Raw genomic sequence first — 19,506 nt, forward strand, 5'->3', positions numbered from 1 at the left:
CAATCAGAAGCCTCCTTTCATTTTGGACAGCTCCTTTGGAAAGTGAAAGGTGGAATCTGATTGGTTGCTATGGGCAACTAAACCAGTTTTCTTTTACACCAGCTTGATAAATCTCCCCCACTTTTAGTTTTTTTTCCCAAGATCACTTTAAGTTCCCAGTCCGCCCCTGGCATAGAAAATTGATGCATGGTGTTGCCACATCTTTTCCGCAATGGCTCCGAATAGGCACACCTTTGGCGTTTCGTGGCACAGCATGCCAAAACTGACAGGACATTTGTATTAATGTATGATTAGCTGCTGGGCAGACAAATAAGGACGATTAGGAAAGCTTCATTTGTCATGTATGGAATAAGGTTTCCCATCAATCAGCAACAGGGAGGGGGCAGTGGTGACAAATATTTAAAGGTAAAGAATGTCATTTGTTTCTCTTTTCTTTGTATTGCAGGTTTGATCTTGAAGCAGCCGGTCCGCCCCCCTCCCCCAGCATCTACTCAGCATTATTCAGCAGAAATTGGTATGACTGGCTGGAGATGCTACACCCTTTCCATCGAGCCCAGGGTCATTGCTAGGGTCTCAAAAGATCCGGGGGCTCAAGCCCCAATGCATATGTGCCATATTCTTGAAATATCTGCCCTGTCCCCTCCCCCCCACATACTCATGTTTTAGCAGTAGAAACAGATTATACTTTTTAGCCATTTCCGCCTGAGATCCGTTTTTGTGACCCAAAAAAAACGATCTCTGATGGAAATTTTTGGGGATTGTGATTGATAGTGTAGCAATGGAATGTAGGTTGCCATTGGATAAATAGCCGATTTGAGCAGCGAGGTGGTTTTCTTGCATAAGGCGAAGAAAGTACAGCTTCGTCACGTGCAGTCCGTTTTGGGAAAATTTAGTTTTGCTTGTAGGATTTTGCCTATGGAGCGAGTTTTTTGTAGGCGCTTGGCCATGGCCACCGCGGGGGTAAAGGTCCCTTTTTATTTTGTGCGGCTATCTGCAGAGGTGCGTGCGGATTTCGAAGTGTGGGAACGTTTTTTGTGTGAATTTAACGGACGTTCAGTATGGATGGAAGGGCCCATTTCGAGTGTGGATTTAGAATTGTTTACTGATGCGTCGGGTTCGTGTGGTTACGGCGCCTTCTTTCAGGGGCAATGGAGTGCGGGTACTTGGCCGGATGACTGGAGTGTTGCCGGCTTTGTTGGAGTTGTTCGCTATTATTTTGGGTACCGAATTGTGGGGGGATTTGTTAAGGAATAAACGTGTGCGTTTTTGTTTTGCGATAATTTAGGGGTGGTACAAGCGGTTAATAGTCAGTCGGCTTACTCACCCCCAGTGGTGCGGCTGCTTCGGCACTTGGTTCTTAACGGTTTGAGGTTGAATGCTTGTTTTGTGGCAGTGCATGTACCTGGTGTTGCTAATTCCATTGCTGATGCTCTTTCTCGTTTCCAGTAGGATCCTTTTCGCAGATTGGTACCGGGCGCGGACGCGAAGGGTCCGCTTTGTCCTCAGTGGCTCTGGAACGTGGCCTTGGGGTCTCCTTAGATCTGATTCAGTGGTCCGTGAGTAGCAGTATGTGGTCGGCTTATTCTTCTGTGTGGTCTCAGTGGGAACGTTTAGTGGATCAGGTGGGGGGTTGTGAGGTAGTTGAGGATTTTCATTCTTTACTGGTTTATTTTGTGGGAATGTCTTTTAGAGCGGGTGTGTCTTTTTCGGTGGCGTCATAAAGGGTAGCGGCAGTTGCTTTATGGTTGCGGCTGCGTGGTTTGGCGGATGTGTCAAGAAGTTTTGTGACTAGCAGTCGAGTGTGGGGTGGTGGTTTGTTGCGTGATGATGTACGTTTTTGCGTAGACAGATTGCGATGTCTATTGCGTAGGTCAAAAACTAACCAGGTGGGTAGAGGGGCATGCATTTTGTTGCGGCCTTTGCTGGGGTCAGTGTTGTGACCAATTCGGTGTTTGGAGGATTTTTTGACGCTTCAGCCGTGTGTGGCGGCTTCGTTGTTGGTACATCAGGATGGTTCGGCTTTGTCTCGCTTCCAGTTTGTTGCGGTCTTTAGAAGATGAAGATCCAGCGAATGAGTTTGCGTCTCATTCCTTCCGTATAGGCGCGGCAACTGAGGCTGCCAGATGGGGTTTAGGTGAGGATGCCATTATGCGGATTGGCCGGTGGGAGTCGGCGTGCTTTTGTTCGTATATATTCGTCCTCATATGTTGTAAGAGCTGTTTCATGATGGGTGGTGCTGCTTTGTTTGTTATTTGTTTTAATTAAATGTGGAGGCCAAAGTTTATTTTGTTTGTTTGCAGGGTCACCTTCATGTCTGGCGTGGATTTTCGGTCACTCTTATGTTTACTGGGGAGCTTTGCGAGCCGATGTTCGAAGGAATGGACGGCAATTAGGTTTTCAGACGGATGAGTTGCAAGTCCGGTGGATAGGTTTGCGGGGCCTTTTGTGGGGGTGAATGTTACCCGAATTCCATACTTATGCATCCTTGGATAGGCACCCGACATCGTGGTCTTGCATGTGGGCGGTAACGATTTAGGAGTACGCTATTCGAGGGATGTGATTCGTGACATTAAATTGTAGGATTGTTGAGAGAGTTTCCTGATCTGCTGGTCGTTTGGTCGGACGTGGTGGCGCGGAGGTCGTGGTGTTTGGCAAGGTCGGTAGACCGCATTAATAGGGCTCGAGCAAAGCTGACAAAGAGGTTGGGCGTTTTGTACGTTGTCAAGGTGGTTTGGTGTGTGCGCCATAGGGAGTTGGAGGCGGCATCGCCTCAATTCCTCAGGGCAGATGGGGTCCATCTCAACGAGGTCGGTATGGATTTGTGGGCCTTAGGGCTTCAAGAGGGCTTGGAGACAGCTTTTAGGGTGTGGCAGGACGTCCATAGGTGACGTGTCTCCTATGTTCGTCGGTGGCAGGTTAACGGGGGGTCCTGGAAGGCAATACAATGTTTAATAGGTGCATGACACATGTGAGCGTGCATCTTATGAGGTTCGGTAAGCTGAAAGCTGGGGGCTCCTGTTTGGGCTAAAAAGGCCTACAGGGGTAGATGAATATATTGATTTTGGAGGATTTGGTGCCCTTGGGTTGGTGAGTGCGGCCAAAGGTAAGGAAAAGATGTGGGGAGTGAAGAACGCAGCTTGCTTGGGTTGCCTTCTAGGGTTGCCTATATGTTTATATTATTATCTTCATTAATAAGATGTTGGATAATGTTTTGGATTAATAAACTGTCTGCTATGGCCTTTTTCACCAAGAAGTTGGACTCAGAGTGTTATTTTGAGGGAGATGAGTAGATGTGGGTTTAGTAGGGGTCTGAAAGGATCTTACATCCTTAAGTCATTACACTCCCCACCTTTTGAAAATAAAGTGAGTGTAGCCTGCATTGTGTTGACAACCTTCCCCTGGAATGTGCAGTAGCCGGTGCCCTCATCCACCCCCTCCCCACACATAACAACCACCACATTCCCAAGAACACAGTTGTAGAACATACACTGTGGCTGGCTGTGGCTGGCTTTTCTCATGGTGTGACAGCGCCGGCCAGCGCTTCCAGCGCGCTCTCTGTCAGCGTGCAGGAGGAGGCTCTGATTAGTGGAGCAGCAGCAATGAGAGAAGCCTGCTGACTGCTCCTCCACCAATCAGCGTAGGTATTGCAGAAGAGAGGGAGGAGCACTGCTTGTCTCCTTATCTCTGCGAAGTATTAATGTATCATACTGTGCCCTGCGACTGCCATAACATTCGGTGCCCTGGACAAAACATTCGGGGCTCAAGCCCTGAATGTTTTGACCTGGCAAAGCCCCTGATCGAGGCCAATATTCACTGGTGAACGCTGGGCTCAGACAGACCCACAGGGAAGTAAATGAATCCCTCATTGGGCCTCTAGTCCCCCACCACTTGCACTGGTTTTACATGGCACAGTACACTGACTGCACTGCACACAGACGGCGTACAGCATATCAACCAGCCTATGCATCCATGTAAAAACTAGCTATAAATGGTTAATAAACTACCCAGTGACTTCCAGGGACAGAGGCAGACCATCAAAAAGTTTCTTTTCCCAAGGACCAGAATAGCTCAGGGCCCCCATCATTTTTGCAGCCAGAGTTGCCAACCTTCCAGAAATTCCTGAACAGTAAGCAAAATTAGAACATTTTTTTTACAGAGTCTGTGATAAAACATAGATGTGTCCTGATTTCTTTAAAGAGGTTTTCAGAGACTTATATAGGTCATCAGGATCTGATAGGTGGGGGTCCGACACTTGATCAGCAGTTTGAGAAGACACCGGTGTTCCTGTGAGCAGCGCAGCCTTCTCTGTGCTCACCAAGCACAGCACTGTACATTGTATGGCGGCCGTGCTTGGTATCGCTGTCTAAGCCATGTGACCGATGAACCTGACGTCACTTGACCTAGGGAAAGATCCAAGAAGGCCACTGGTGCCTCCTTCTCAAACTGCTGATTCTGGTCCTGGGTGTCAGACCCCCACCAATCAGAGTGCATAGGTCATTAATATATATATGTAAGTCTCTGAAAACCCCTTTAATACTGGTGGTACCTGAGCAGGTATAGTGTAATTATCATCATTTCATGGCTCACAGATTGGGGGACATTTATCAAGACTGGCATATCCATGTGCCAATCATGATCTACCTGCACTGGCCTCTGAACAAATTAGTGGCATCTCTTCCCTGACATGCGCTAGAAACTGAAGTCTACGCCACAATAGTGGCGTAGAGCACTTAATAAATGTCCCTCTAAGGGTCAGGTAGTTATATGTAGCAGTACAGTGGGCCCCCAGAATTTATTATTGTGCTATTTACTTCATGATCATCATAAACATGGGGAAATTCAACAGAACCATTTTTCTCATCAAAGAAACACTTAGGGCTGTTTCACACCAGCGGATCCCGTGCGTGTCATCTGCAGCGTGAATAAGAGCCAAACCCCGCTTCGGACAGCAGAGACACGGAGCAGTAACATGATTGATAATGCTCATGACTTTCTGTCATCTTTTTACTACAAAATCACGGTGACAACTTTATCTTACAGTGATGTTGTAGTATAAAGATCACAGAGAGGCAAAGAGCATTATCAATCATGTTACTGCTCCGTGTCTCTGCTGTCCGGAGCGGGGTTTGGCTCTTACTCACGCTGCGGATGACACGCACGGGATCAGCTGATGTGAAACAGCCCTTAATGTCTACTGGTCAGAGCTCTATTTTTTGGGATACAGAGCTCCAAATCCCCTGTAGAAACATAGATACATGATATAATTCTGTCTGAAGCCACCACTAGAGGGAGCTTTGCGCATACTGGCTTACTGCTGGTGTCTTAACTGTATAACCTTTACACTGATAATGGGAACAATGGAATAACAGACCTAGAGAAAGTTAAAGTTGTTCTGCACTTTGTTTAAACTGATGATCTATCCTCTGGATAGATCAGCAGCATCCAATCAGCTGTTTAAGAAGGCAGCGGAGCTCCAGGAGCGCCGAGGCCTTCTCACTGTTTACCTCCGGCCCAGTGATGTCACGACTAGTATCAACTTGCCTGGGCGGGGCTAAGCTCTGTTCACTTGAATTGAGCTTAGCCCCGCCCAGGCAAGTTGATACTAGTCGTGACATCACTGGGCCAGCAGTAAACAGTGAGAATGCCGCGGCGCTCCTGGAGCGCCGCTGCCTTCTCAAACAGCTGATCAGCGGGGGTCCCGGGTGTCGGACCCCCGCCGATCAGATGCCGATGATCTGTCCAGAGGATAGATCATCAGTTTAAACAAAGTGCAGAACCCTTTGAACTGTGAAGGAATTTCATAGTGTGAATGCATGGGCTCAAGTTACTATCAAAAGCCTGGAAGATGTAGATCTGGAAATATTCTTTAAGACCCAACTCTGATTGTCAGACTTCATTCTCTTTGCTGTGTGAAGATGTTTGTACATGTCTGCCTACTGTAGAGTGGATTATGTGGAATAAAGCCAATACCTCTCTGCCAGTATCAAAAGCTAGACTATTTTGTGTAGGATCGCATTTTTTAAGTGTCTTTATGATAGGTTGCACCAATTTCCCAAAATGTGAACAGAATAAATATACATCAATGTGTGCATACATAACATTACTTATCCTGTATTGATCCTGAGTTACATCCTGTATTATACTCCAGAGCTGTACTCACTATTCTGCTGGTGGAGTCACTGTGTACATGCATTACTTTTTCTGTACTGATCCTGAGTTACATCCTGTATTATACTCCAGAGCTGCATTCACTATTCGGCTGGTGGAGTCACTGTGTGCATACATTACATTACTCATACTGTACTGATCCTAAGTTACATCCTGTACTGTACTCCAGAGCTGTACTCACTATTCTGCTGGTGGAGTCACTGTGTACATGCATTACTCATTCTGTACTGATCCCGAGTTACATCCTATCTTATACTCCAGAGCTGCATTCACTATTCTGCTGGTAGAGTCACTGTGTACATGCATTACTTTTTCTGTACTGATCCTGAGTTACATCCTGTATTATACGCCAGAGCTGCATTCACTATTCTGCTGGTGGAGTCACTGTGTAGATACATTACTTATCCTGAACTGATCCTGAGTTACATCCTGTATTATACTCTAGAGCTGCACTCATTATTCTGCTGGTGGAGTCACTGTGTACATACATTACTTTTTCTGTACTGATCCTGAGTTACATCCTGTATTATACTCCAGAGCTGCACTCAATATTCTGCTGGTAGAGTCATTGTGTACATACATTACTTATCTTGTACTGATCCCAAGTTACATCCTGTATTATACTCCAGAGCTGTACTCACTATTCTGCTGGTGGAGTCACTGTATACATACATTACTTATCCTGTACATTCCTTATCCGTGACATCACTGTGACCTCCTGCACCGGGTCTCTATTGATCACATCATCGCACAAGACCAGGCACAGTAGGATGCAACGATCAATGTCATTGCGACTGCCTGCGCTAAGATGAGGCAACTTGGGCCACAGGCCGGAAGAGGACTGTGGTCTGCATAGGGGCGAGATGGAGCATTTAATATTCCTGGCACTATGGTGAAGTATTATATACTGGCACTATGGGGGAGTGGAGGAGCATTATATACTGGCATTACAGAGGGGTGCAGAGAATAATTTATATACTGGCATTACGGGTCAGAAGAGACTTATATCCTGGCACTATAGGGGGAGCATTATATACAGGTATTAAGGAGGGGCATTGGAGCATTATATACTGGCACTATCGGGAGGAGGAGAAACATTATATACTGGCACTACAGGGGGACAGAGGAGCAGTATATATATACTCGCACTAGAGCGCAGGATAGAGGAGCATTATACATACTGGCATTATAGGGGGCGGAAGAGCATTATACACTGGCAATACATGGAGGGGGGAGGAGCATTATATATACTGGCAATAAGGGGGGTATTATACAGCAGTATGACACTGTGTGGGCACCAAGAGGAGGCACATAATCGAAAAGTGAGAAATGTAATATGTCTTTGTGGCAAACTTTACAGGGACAAGACATGGCTGAAAGAACTCATCATGGCGGTCTGCTCCCAGTGGATAAGATGAGGAAATAGAGCATTTGCATCAAAGGAGATATCATTGGATATAAAAGGTATGTGATGCTGATTTCTTCTGTATGTTTGGTAGTGCGGAATGTAATGTCCATCCAGGCAGAAAAGGGTATCTAGAATAGTCCCTGCCTATAACATAGACTTTACCAGGCTCAATAGCACAACAAGATAAGATATGTAATGTGACACAACCTGTTCTGTAGATCACGTCTATATGTTCAAAGGTGAATGCACACATTATCTCCACTATTTACCTAATATCGGCCACTAGGGGGCGCATATTTAACAACAAAAAAATGGGTTGTCATCATTATTCAGCAAAAAGTAAAGTATATTAACTTTGACCGGGCTTAGGCTACTTTCACACTAGCGTTTTGGCTGGATCCGGCAGGGTTCAGCAAAAACACTTCCATTACTAATAATACAACCATCTGCATCTGGTATGAATGGATCCGGTTGTATTATCTTTAACATAGCCAAGACGGATCCGTCATGAACTCCATTGAAAGTCAATGGTGGATGGATCCGTTTTCTATTGTGTCAGATTGTGTCAGAGAAAACGGAGCCATCCCCATTGACTTGCATTGAGGGTCATGACGGATCAGTTTTGCTCTGCATCCCAGGACGGAAAGCAAACCGCAGCATGCTACGGTTTGCTCTCTGCTATGAGTATGGAACGGAATGCATTTTGGAGCATTCCGTTCTGTTCAGTTACGCTTTGTCCCCATTGACAATGAATGGGGACAAAACGGAAGCGTTTTTCCCCCCAGTATTGAGACCCTATGACGGATCTCATTACCGGAAAACGGAAACGCTATTGTGAAAGTAGCCTTATACATTAAAATTCACAGCGATATGCTTAAATGTACACAAAGGCTTCTTCACAGTGGTGGATATGACCTCTAAGGAGTCTGCTGAAATGGGTAGTAATAGAGCACACGCCATAGAACGACTACATGAACAGATCGTATTCATAGAGTTGCCTATGCTAATATTCATCATGATAAGGGTATTTTGGATGGTCCTTCCACCTATGCAGACATAAAAAAAGAAGAAAAATAAATGTTATTTAGATATAATTCAAGGAAGAATCCACGAGCAGACAAACAGTTAACAAGACAGGATAGACCCAGGTTGTCAATGGTGCTCTCTACATTAATAGTGGTCAGTCCTGGATCTGTCAGATGCAGAATTAAAGGGAACCTGTCATGTGGATATTTGATTATAATCTAACTAATTATATACAATCATTAACTACTAAAAAGTGCCTTAGATGTATTCACTTACTGGTGTGACAGATGGTGACAGATGGTTACCTCATGATATACACACAAAGATGCCGCATGCCGCATGCTAATGAGCTGATTCGAGTCCAGCGTGATGTAATTGAGTCCAGCGTATATTTAGTTCAGAGCTATAGCCACTCCCCTGCCCACCTGCTGCTGATTCCTATGGAAAATAACTGTCATCCAGCAGCAGGTGGGCAGGGGAGTGTCAGGAGTTCATGAATATTCAGGACCCATCATTATCAGCTGGAGCTTTTCAATACAAGATGTTGGCAGATTGACTGGGTCAATTAAAGAAAGTGACCCAGCATTTTGCTAAGAGAATCAGTCATTTATGTTGCCTTAGTTAGGACACCATAAAACTGGTGACAGGTTCCCTTTAAAGTCAATGTGTCATCAGAAAATTACCTATTCTTTAAATAAGATTTTTATGTTTTAGAATTGTTGGGGATTTTTTTTTTCCATGTCCCTATCTATATTTAAAAACAATACTAAAATTGTGCATTTCTCACACTGGCCGCTAGGCCTAAAATATGTGAAGGCTTCCTGTTTTTTGAGAGTAACCACATGGCCATAGACACAATGGATAGGATGGGACCTCATTGTCTTCTATAAGACACTTTTCTAGGCGTGCTCTGTTACCTGTGCAGAGGTCAGGAGGGAGAAGCTGTGATATCACCTATTATGGATGATGGATCCTGTGTTATCTGTACACAGGTGATATCTATATTTCTGCCTGTGGTGATAATGATAATACAGGTGAAACTCGAAAAATTAGAATATTGCGCAAAGTTCATTTATTTTAGTAATGCAACTTAAAAGGTGAAACTAACATATGAGATAGACTCATTACATGCAAAGCGAGATATTTCAAGCCTTTATTTGTTATAATATGGATGATTATGGCTTACAGCTTATGAAACCCCAAAGTCACAATTATGAGGTCCCCTTTGCTCAGGGGGTATGGATGAATTAGCTGACTAGAGTGTGACACTTTGAGCCTAGAATATTGAACCTTTTCACAAAATTCTAATTTTAAACTGCATTAATGCAATTCCTTTTAATTTGCATTACTGAAATTAATGAACTTTTGCACAATATTAAAATTTTTCGAGTTTCACCTGTAGCTACTGAAAAGCTACCTACACTGAACAGAACTCAACATATTATTAGGCCTAGTGGCCAGTGTGAAACCTGCACGATTTTACATATTTTTTATATACAGATAGTGACATGGAAAATTTAAAAAAATCTCCAAAAATTCTAAAACAATTTAATGTGTTTAACATAAAAATAAGATTTACCAATAGGTCATTTTCTGATGACACATCCCCTTTAACCTTACGTTTATACCAGCCCAGCAGATAGTAAAGGGAATGTTTCAGCATCTGTCTGGTCCACATTGTGTAGGCACCAGGGTGAACCGACCCATACATACAACCCGATCTCAGTGTTGCAGATCTGTGTCGGCTGTTTACAATGACACAAGGCAAAGCTGGATTCCAGTGAGGACTGAAGGGGTAAATGAGCTTCCATCACCATAGACTACTTAAGGCTACTTTCCCACTAGCGTTTTTGCTGGATCTGGCAGAGCTCAGCAAAAACGCTTCCGTTACTGATAATACAACCATCTGCATCTGTAGTGTCCCACTAGGTAAAGGTGGGCACTGCACAGGTTAATGTGTTGCATTGCATTAAATGTCATGTGCTTGTTTTCCCTGTATTATCTGGGTGTCAGGCCTGTCAGGGTGTAGTTTAGCCTCCCAGACGTTAGAGGGAGCTGGAGAGCCCTAGTTATATATAGGAAGGCCCAGACAGGGAAGAGTTAGTTCATTCCAGGGGACTAGAGGAGTCACTTCGTCCACCTGAAGCTCCTGAGGCTAGGATCAGCTCAGTAGAGACACCCCAGTTGCAGGACCCAACCTCCTGGGAGAAACCCACAGTCATCCACTTTACAGGAGAGGGCGATCCAGGGTAAGCTAAGTGACTCTGCTGGGCAGATGAAACTAGAAAGTGCAGCAAGAATCTAATACCGGAGGAAGATAGTAACCAAGGATTTAAGCCACCCTTTAGGCATCCGGGCCTTGGGAGATAAAGCCAGAGCAGGAGTTCTAGAAAGGACAGTGTACATTGATTCTGAGGAAAGGTACAACCTGCTGCTGAGTGCTTGTGAAGTTACCCTCTGCGTATCTTGCATGAATATTACCTGCCATTGTGTGATTAAGCCTACTTGTGGAACTGTGATCAAAAGACTGTCCTACTACCTGCTGTACAAAGTTGGATTGTTCAGTAAAATTACGTTTGGTTCACTATTCTACTTGTGTACCTCCATCATTCCAACCTACCAACCGGCGTGCCACCGTCCAAAGGCACTGGCGTCACGAATCCAACAGGGACCTTGCCCCAGGCACTCAAAATACCTGTAACATCCAGGGCACCTCAATCCACCATCAGGCCTGGTCCCTATATACAGAGTGTGCCCCAGAGGAACCGTGTCTACCTCTCCTTCACTGCCACGCGCCTGCCCAGGGTTCTCCAATACAGTGAGTACCCTCGATTGCCCATAACCGTGACCTCACTTCGTCTATACCCTGCAGGTCTGGCGTGTTGCACATCCATTATGAATCAGATTGTATTATCTTTAACATAGCCAAGATGTATCCGTCATGAACTCCATTGTAAGTCAATGGGGGATGGATCCGTTTTCTATTGTATCATATTGTGTCCCATGACGGAAAGAAAATCGCAGCATGCTGCGGTTTGCTCTCCGGTATGAGAACAGAATGGAATGCATTTTGGAGCATTCCGTTCTGTTCAGTTACATTTTGTCCCTATTGACAATGAATGGGGAGAAAACTGAAGCGTTTGTCTCTGGTATTGAGACCCTATGACGGATCTCAATACTAGAAAATAGAAACACTAGTGTAAAAGTAGACTTAGGCTTGAAAACCCAGGTTCTGAACACTCTTTTTTGGCCATTGTTATTTAGGCACTATATGGTGACGTTATTTTGGCATTATATGGTTCTATAATGCCAACCTTAACAAGCTTCGATGTTATGACAGCGGCAGGCACCACATATATAGCAGACCTTAGAAAAACCCGCGGATTATACTTACATTAGCACGCTGTCATAACGCAAATTTTTATTCTGCCCATCCAGAGTGGTCATTTCTTCTTGTGAAAGATGGAAATCTAGAACCTGGGATTAAAGTAGACAAGTCATACCACAATAAAGAATATCTCCGCCACTACTGATACTTATATTTTAATTGGGAATATCCATGCCTAAAGGTCCCTTTACAGGGTCCTATAATCGGACCAATTATCAGGGATGATTGTTTGTAGAAACACTTGTTCCCAATAATTGTCCAGGGTAATGGTGTCAGCAATCACCAGATGAACAAACAAACTCTCGTTCATCGGGTGATCGTGTCTTTCAGCTGGCAGCTCATCTCCCTGTGTAAACATGTGTCTGCTGCCTAGAAAAAATTGGTCCATGTAAAGGGACTATTGTGGTGGGGCTTAAATTTAGTATTCTCTATGGTGTGGGAGGGTATTTCTATTTACAGCCATTTACAGTTGATTAGCTCCCAACTGTCCCACATCTAGCAGGACCATCCAGGATCTCAGTGGCTGTCCCGGGAGGGGGAGGATATGTGCCATTCATCGTGGGAGCAGGGCTAGGTGAGTATTTATTTATTTATTTATTTGTATCTACAGAGGCCAGCACCACTGTAAGGGGGCACTAAGGGGACAGCACAGCTGTAAAGGGGCACTAAGGGGGCATCACAATTATAAAGTGAGCACTAACGGGGCAGCCCTACTGTAAGGGGAACACTAAGGGTCCAGAACAACTGTGAAGGGTGTACTAAGGGGCAGCACAACTGTAAGGACACTAAGGTGGCAGCATAACTGTAAGGGGGGAATTAGGGGACAGCGCAACTGTAAGAGGTGTACTAAGGGGCAGCACAACTTTAAGGAGGTACTAAGGGTGCAGCAGAATTGTGAGGAGGCAATAAGGGGACAGTACTAATGTAAGGGGGCAGAACCTAAGTAAGGGCCCAGAGGGAGCAGCACAACTGTAAGGGACACTAAGGGGGATGCACTACTGTAATGGAGCACTAAGGGTGCAGCACGATAACTAATGTATGAGGGCACTAAAGGGGCATTCTTTCTAAGAGAGCACAAAGGGGACAGGGTTGGATTGGGCGTGTATAGATTAGAGGCATGGGGCAGAGAGAGAGATGTGGCTTATTTTAAAAAATAAATAAATAATTGTCATGGTGCATGTAGCGTGCCAGAGATTTTGTCTCCCCTTCAGCTTTTCAAAAGTTGGGAGGAGTGCAGTTGTAGTGCTTATTCCCTATAGTATACATTATGGTCCCTATTAAGCACATGTCCCAAGTACCTGTAAATTCTGTTTGATCCTTGTTGGAGAGAAGCTCTTCGCAAGCACAACAATTCCTCTCTGCAGCAGGTACCGCATTGCTACCTGAGCGGGGGTTCGGCCTAGTTTATCAGCTATTGCATGCAGAATGGGATCCTCCAGGAGAACAGGGGCGTCCTTACCTATACTGTATATAGAATCACAGATTAGAGGATTTCTACAAGAGTCATATATTCCACCAGACTCACTATAAGGATACCTACTCCCATGTTTCATCCCGACTGGACCCCAAGACACTATACGCAACCAGCAGGACATCTTGTGATTTGCAGAACTCCAGCAGCTGGCTTTGGTTCAGGTAGATGTGACATTCTACCTATGCAGAGATCATTCACATAAGATAGATACTTCAGAACATGACTGTGGCTATAGAGACCATTAGCTGTATTCATGAACAGAATGCTAGAACTACAGTGAAAACTGTAATATGTAATAGCGACTTTTATTTGATGGCAATCATCGTCTTTGATACACATAGAAGATCATATAGCAAACATGGCGCTGTTACTTCCAGGGCTCCAAACCTCAGAAAGATTCACTGACTGGAGCGTGGGGAAACTAGCATTACCTGATTACAGACTGGTTTGTATTTGAGTCCTGGTTTATCTAGGATCAACTTCAGCTGGCTGCGGTTAAAATTGGACACACCTATGGATTTCACAAGGCCGGCGTCCTTACACTGTTCCATAGCCTGCAAGTATGTAAGCAGAAAACATCCAGTAATATTCCTGTAATCCAGACTCAATAGGAGCCAACATCAAACAAAGGGAGATTACTGATACAGGGATATATAATGTTATATGCTGCAATAGAGTATAATAATAATCACTCACCGCCCAGGTGTCTCGGAGGTCGGTGTTGTTATAAAGACATTTTCCATTTTCATCCAAAGGTACCAGATCTTCTCCAGGCTTAAAAAGATGATACTATGTGTCAACAGACTGTGCCCCCATAAACAGTGCTAGAAGAATGCCTACCATAGACAATGCCAACAAAGTGCATCCCATAAACAGTGCCAGCAGAGTGCCTCTTGAAAACGGTGCCAATAAAGTGCATCCCATAAACAGTGCCAGAAGAATGCCTATCAAAGTCAATGCCAACAAAGTGCCTCCCATAACAGTACCAGCAGAATACCACCATAAACATTGCCAACAGAGTGCCTCTTGAAAACTGTGCCAACAAAGTGCATTCCAAAGTGCATTCCACTGCATAAACACTGCCAGCAGAATGCCTATCAAATACAATGGCAACAAAGTGCTTCCAAAAAACGGTGCGAGAAAAATGCCTACCATAGACAATGCTGGGATTTAATGTAAAATTGGTAACAGTGGTGATTTGCATCTTTAAAATTTCTATGTGGCATTTTTATAAAAAATAAAATTATTAATTATTTTTGCTATTTTTAGTTTCATTAGGGGATTTGTACATGCAGTCTTTTGATTGGTTGTACCATGGACTAAAATAGTATACTATTGCAGTCTATGTGATTCTGACCGGGTGCCTGTGAAGCCGTACCTCAGGCTCAGCTTGGTAGGCAGCTCACTATGACAGTGCTGGGAGCCCCAGGCGATCATACCAACCAATTGGAGCCCAACAATTTTGTCTTGGGGGCTCCCATAGTAGGACAGCTTCTTTCTTACACAGTGACCTCGATTAAACGGTACTAGTGTGGTACTGACTAATGTGAATGCATTTTCTGTTTGGATTTGTTCATCTTGGATGGTCCACAGTAATCTGGAAAATGGAATGTAATTGGATTTATTTATGTTAGATTGCCCCAAGGAATATGGTCAGCCAATGTGATAATGTAAAATGTGATAGCAGAGCTTGGTCAATAAACAATACTGCCAGAAAAATGCCCCATAGAATTAAATACTGTAATTTTGTGTTGATAAATGGACACATGCAATTAGCTATCCCTAGTGGTGGCTGCCAGTAGTCTACACAAGAATATGCTGTTAGTCTATTCTGCAACTTTCACTGTTTCCAGAAATTCACCAGGAAGCAAGATAAATAATTTGTAGAGCCCCAGAACCCCCTCAACCCCCTCAACCCCCCAACCCCACCTCAACGTCATAATATCCCCCAACCATGCCCAGTTTTAGTTAAACGGCAAGCTTAATCGGCAGGATGACAAACAATATGATGACCATTGCAGCTCACACATGTTTCTGAGTGTTAAATCTGCTCAGATATGAAATGATTTATCTCCTGGTCAACTGTATAATGATTAGATTTACAATACAAAACTGTAAGAAAGCTGGTTGGGAGCTGTAATGATGGCCACATTGACTGTAACACAACTTTCCTAAAAACAGAATGGCTAAATGAAATAGAGTTTCATAATGTTTTATCTTCTTAGGACTCACCTTAAACTCAATAGGCATGTGAATGAGGAAAAGATCCAAGTAATCCATCTGGAGGTCTTTTAGGGATTTCTCCAGAGCTGGGCGCACCAGTTCTGGAGAGTGGAATGTGCTCCACAACTGAAAGACACAAAATATGCCTATTTATTGGTTCCAGGACCAGAATCCAAACTGACAAATATTCTTCCCCAAGGATATATGGTTGTAAATCATACTTGGCTATTCTTCTGTACTCTATGGGAATTTATTGGTATGGCGATCACCAGGAGAACCACCAGTTGCCACTAAGGGGAGCGTGTGTATTTTTGTTCCTTAAATTTACTTCTAGAGGAGCTATACACATTCATATACATTGAGCTCCCTCTAGTGGCTCCTGAAGGCAGCTGATTTTACACATTTCCAGTTTTTTTACTACCTGACTGATAGAAGTTTTCTTCTTTTCTGAATTCTGAGGATGTATCAGGCAATAAGTATGGAGGGACTTCATATACTTCCCCCATGGATTCAATTTTTGAACCAGGACAATAGCTCCATTAGGAAAATAACATTACTGTTTTTATAATAATATCTTACTTTTCCAGTATGGAACAAGTCTTCTCTTTTTATGGTTCCATCTGTAATCTTCTCTTTAATGGCCCGACCAACTTCCACCTCATTGCCGTACAAGTAGGCGCAGTCAATGTGTCGGTATCCAGCTTCAATGGCCAGTCTTGTAGCCTCTTCTGCCATGCTTTTAGGGAACTGAAAATATTGAGAGTCAATACAGCTATCTAATGAGGGTGACTGGATTGTATTACAATGGTAGTTGTAGTCTTATGGGGGTGTAGTGAGAAGCTTTTTGGAGCTTGTTTCCCTCTATCACAGGCCATTTATATATCTATAGTACTAGTGGTTTTTTATAAGCTAGAATGGTATTTTTGCCTTGTTGTCGTTTAGAGAAGGGGTACACAACCATTTTTGGTATGTATGCGACTCTGTCAGGTTTTACCACTCCTTAAACGGGCTGTCTGGTTTCATGATAGTGCAGGGCAGTTATAACTTTTTGTCCCATTCACCTGCCTAGGAAAGGAAGTTGTAATTACATTGCACTGCTACTAAATGCTGGATTTTATACACTGTGTTAATGGAACTGAATGAAACACCTAAATTCAATGATTAAGAAGTGTCTCCCATTACTTTTCTTGACATAGCTATATATACAGTTCAGCAGGTGTGTGGTTACAGTTTTACATACAGAAGGCACAGTACTTGAACATTACTGTGCTTAAAGGCTATGTGCACCTTTGGAGGCAATTTTTTATGATTGCATGTTACTCATTTTTGGTTAAAAATAATTTTTTCCATTGGCCTTTATTAAAATTTTTTAGCTTTTCTTGCTTAAGATCAGACAGATGGATATGATACAGGGCTTTTCTATGGGCCAATACACTCAAAAAAAACTGCTGCTTTTGCAGATGATCTTTTGCTATTAATCTCTAATCCTGTGGAGGCATTTCCAGGGATCATAAAGATCTTCGAGGACTATGGGAGAGCATCAAACTTCAAAATTAACTTTACCAAATCTGAAGCACTAAATATATCCCTGGCCCCACATCATCTATCAGGCCTTAAGTCCTCCATTCAAGTGGCAAACCACGGCCATAAAAAAGGTACGCCTCCAAATACCGGAAGACCCATCTCGTCTCTTCAGCTGTCACAGCCTCTGTTGTGTGTGTCGTGACACAGTTGCCGTGCATGATCTGGCTGGTGTGGATTTAGGTGTGTCTTGGGTATGTCCTCTTGGCTCCTTATATGTTGTGAGCAAGAGGTTAGTGGCCCTTCAGCCTTTGTGCGAGCTGGAGTTTTGCTCCTTTCCTGGATATACCATCTGTCCAGTGGGAGGGCCTCCTACCTAGACATACTGTTATGGTGGGGAGTGGGGGAAAACTCCACACCATATAGTGTAGGAAAATGGGGAAGCAGCTAGGCCTGGACACCAAGAAAAGGGAGCAGGTCACCTCCTAATGCCGCCCTAATCCTGGCCCTGGCTCCTAACTGTATGAGCAGACCCAGATGGTAGGTGGGCTCATACACAGGAACCTTGGACCCTGATTCGCCCTGAAGATACCTGCAATGAGGTTAGGAGCAGGAGATGACCTGTTCAACCCAGACATGGATGAACAGGAGACTCCACTGACCTAGCTACAAGGAAAGGGACAGCTAGTGAACAGCCACTGGATCAGCAGGTAAGAGCCCTGAAACAACATGCACTTACCTGCCGCGGCCACAACATCCACCTAACCCCCATGCGGACAGGAAGCATGGCGGCCCCAGGCCTAGCTGCTCACAACTTGTGATTTCCCCCTCCGGGGAACCCTGACACCCCCTTCCAAAGGTTATGCGACTCACAAGGGAAAATGTCTAGCAAACATGCTGGAAGACAGACACCACATGCCAGACATGTAATGACAACTAGGCATACAACAGACCCCGCACATAACCCACACCAAACATAGGTACAAGGGAAGGTAAAGACATAGGGAATATAGGGAAGACATCAAGATGAAATTGATGTCTAGCAAGGGGGCCCTCCCACTGGACAGGTGGTTTATCCAGGATAGGAGCAGCACTCCAGCTCACACAAAGGCTGAAGGCAACTGGCCTCAGGTTCACAACACAACAAATAAAGAGCCAAGAGGCCACACCCACCTAAATCCACACCAGCCAGATAATTAACTCCTATGGCACCAGACAGGGAAGGACCCAGGGGAAAGGAGGAGCCATCTACATGCTGCAACCACTACACGTTGCCGCAGGCAAAAGCATGCACGGCAGCCATGTCACAGCGCACACAACAGAGGCCGCGACATCAGCTTAAATTATACTCCACTCATTTCAAAGAACAAGTCATATCTAAATAACATCAATGTACCTTTTATGTCTTGGTTTGGTAGGAAAAATCTGTTGTCTACTTATGTCCTTCCACAAATCTTATAAATAACGCAATCATTACCAATTACTGTACCATCGATTTTCTCTCAATTTAGGAGCCTCTTCATCTCCTTTCTTTGGAGAGGAAGAAGACCTAGGCTAACATACTCATTGCTCACCCAGAAAAGGAGAAATGGTGGAATCTCACTTCTTTATTTAGCTCTCTATTATAAATCGATCCGATTGGCCAGATGGTCACTGCTGGCTAATGCCAATCTGAACACCCCATACCTTGATATTGAAAGGTGCCTGATCGGCCGCTATTTACACACCCTCCTTTGGCTAAACCATCTCGCCCCAAATGCCCAGATTATACTGAGCAATATGACCAAGGGTATGATCAAAGTTTGTCTCCAAACTACTATTTTACCACAATCCAAGGGAAACATTTCCAAACTGGCACCTATGAGTATTCATACACAATTTTCTAGATCACAGGTTGCTAAAGGTAATGAGTTGGTGGCATAAGTTGAGCAATATGAAAATAGCCGAAGGATTCAAATCTGTTACAACATTGTCTCTACCTGACATATTCACAAAAATGAACCAGGGCAGCCCTTCCCCTATTAATTGCTTAGATTATGCACGGACATGTAAAAAATTCCGTAATTAGATATCTAGGCCCAGACCCGACCTGGTTGGAAAACATCTCATTACTCCTAGAACCGCCAAAAACATAGAATCCATGATTTACACTAACTTGTTACATAATCAGGGATCTACTAAACCTTACTATTTACTACAATGGGAGAAGGAACTGGAGATAACCTTTACAGAAGCAGAGTCACAGTATATAGTAGCTAATGCATGTGGATTTTCCAGATGGATCCACTTTCAAGACAA

At 44.1% G+C, this 19,506-nt stretch overlaps 1 protein-coding gene across 1 annotated transcript in view; it reads right to left on the reverse strand.

Annotated features, from left to right (window-relative positions):
* Positions 1-8,309: 8,309 nt before the first annotated feature.
* LOC122926510 (aldo-keto reductase family 1 member C3-like) overlaps positions 8,310-19,506 on the reverse strand; it is a 31,175-nt gene continuing 19,978 nt past the window's right edge. The window contains exons 2-9 of the mRNA XM_044277894.1: positions 16,267-16,434; positions 15,697-15,813; positions 14,161-14,238; positions 13,896-14,018; positions 13,531-13,643; positions 13,289-13,454; positions 11,997-12,079; positions 8,310-8,622 (exon numbers count right to left, since the gene is read on the reverse strand). Coding sequence (XP_044133829.1) covers positions 8,580-8,622; positions 11,997-12,079; positions 13,289-13,454; positions 13,531-13,643; positions 13,896-14,018; positions 14,161-14,238; positions 15,697-15,813; positions 16,267-16,434 — 891 coding nt within the window. The 3' untranslated portion in view covers positions 8,310-8,579. The remainder of the gene's footprint in view (positions 8,623-11,996; positions 12,080-13,288; positions 13,455-13,530; positions 13,644-13,895; positions 14,019-14,160; positions 14,239-15,696; positions 15,814-16,266; positions 16,435-19,506) is intronic.

This window comes from Bufo gargarizans, chromosome 2, assembly GCF_014858855.1.
Source record: "Bufo gargarizans isolate SCDJY-AF-19 chromosome 2, ASM1485885v1, whole genome shotgun sequence".
In the NCBI taxonomy this organism is placed as follows: domain Eukaryota; kingdom Metazoa; phylum Chordata; class Amphibia; order Anura; family Bufonidae; genus Bufo; species Bufo gargarizans.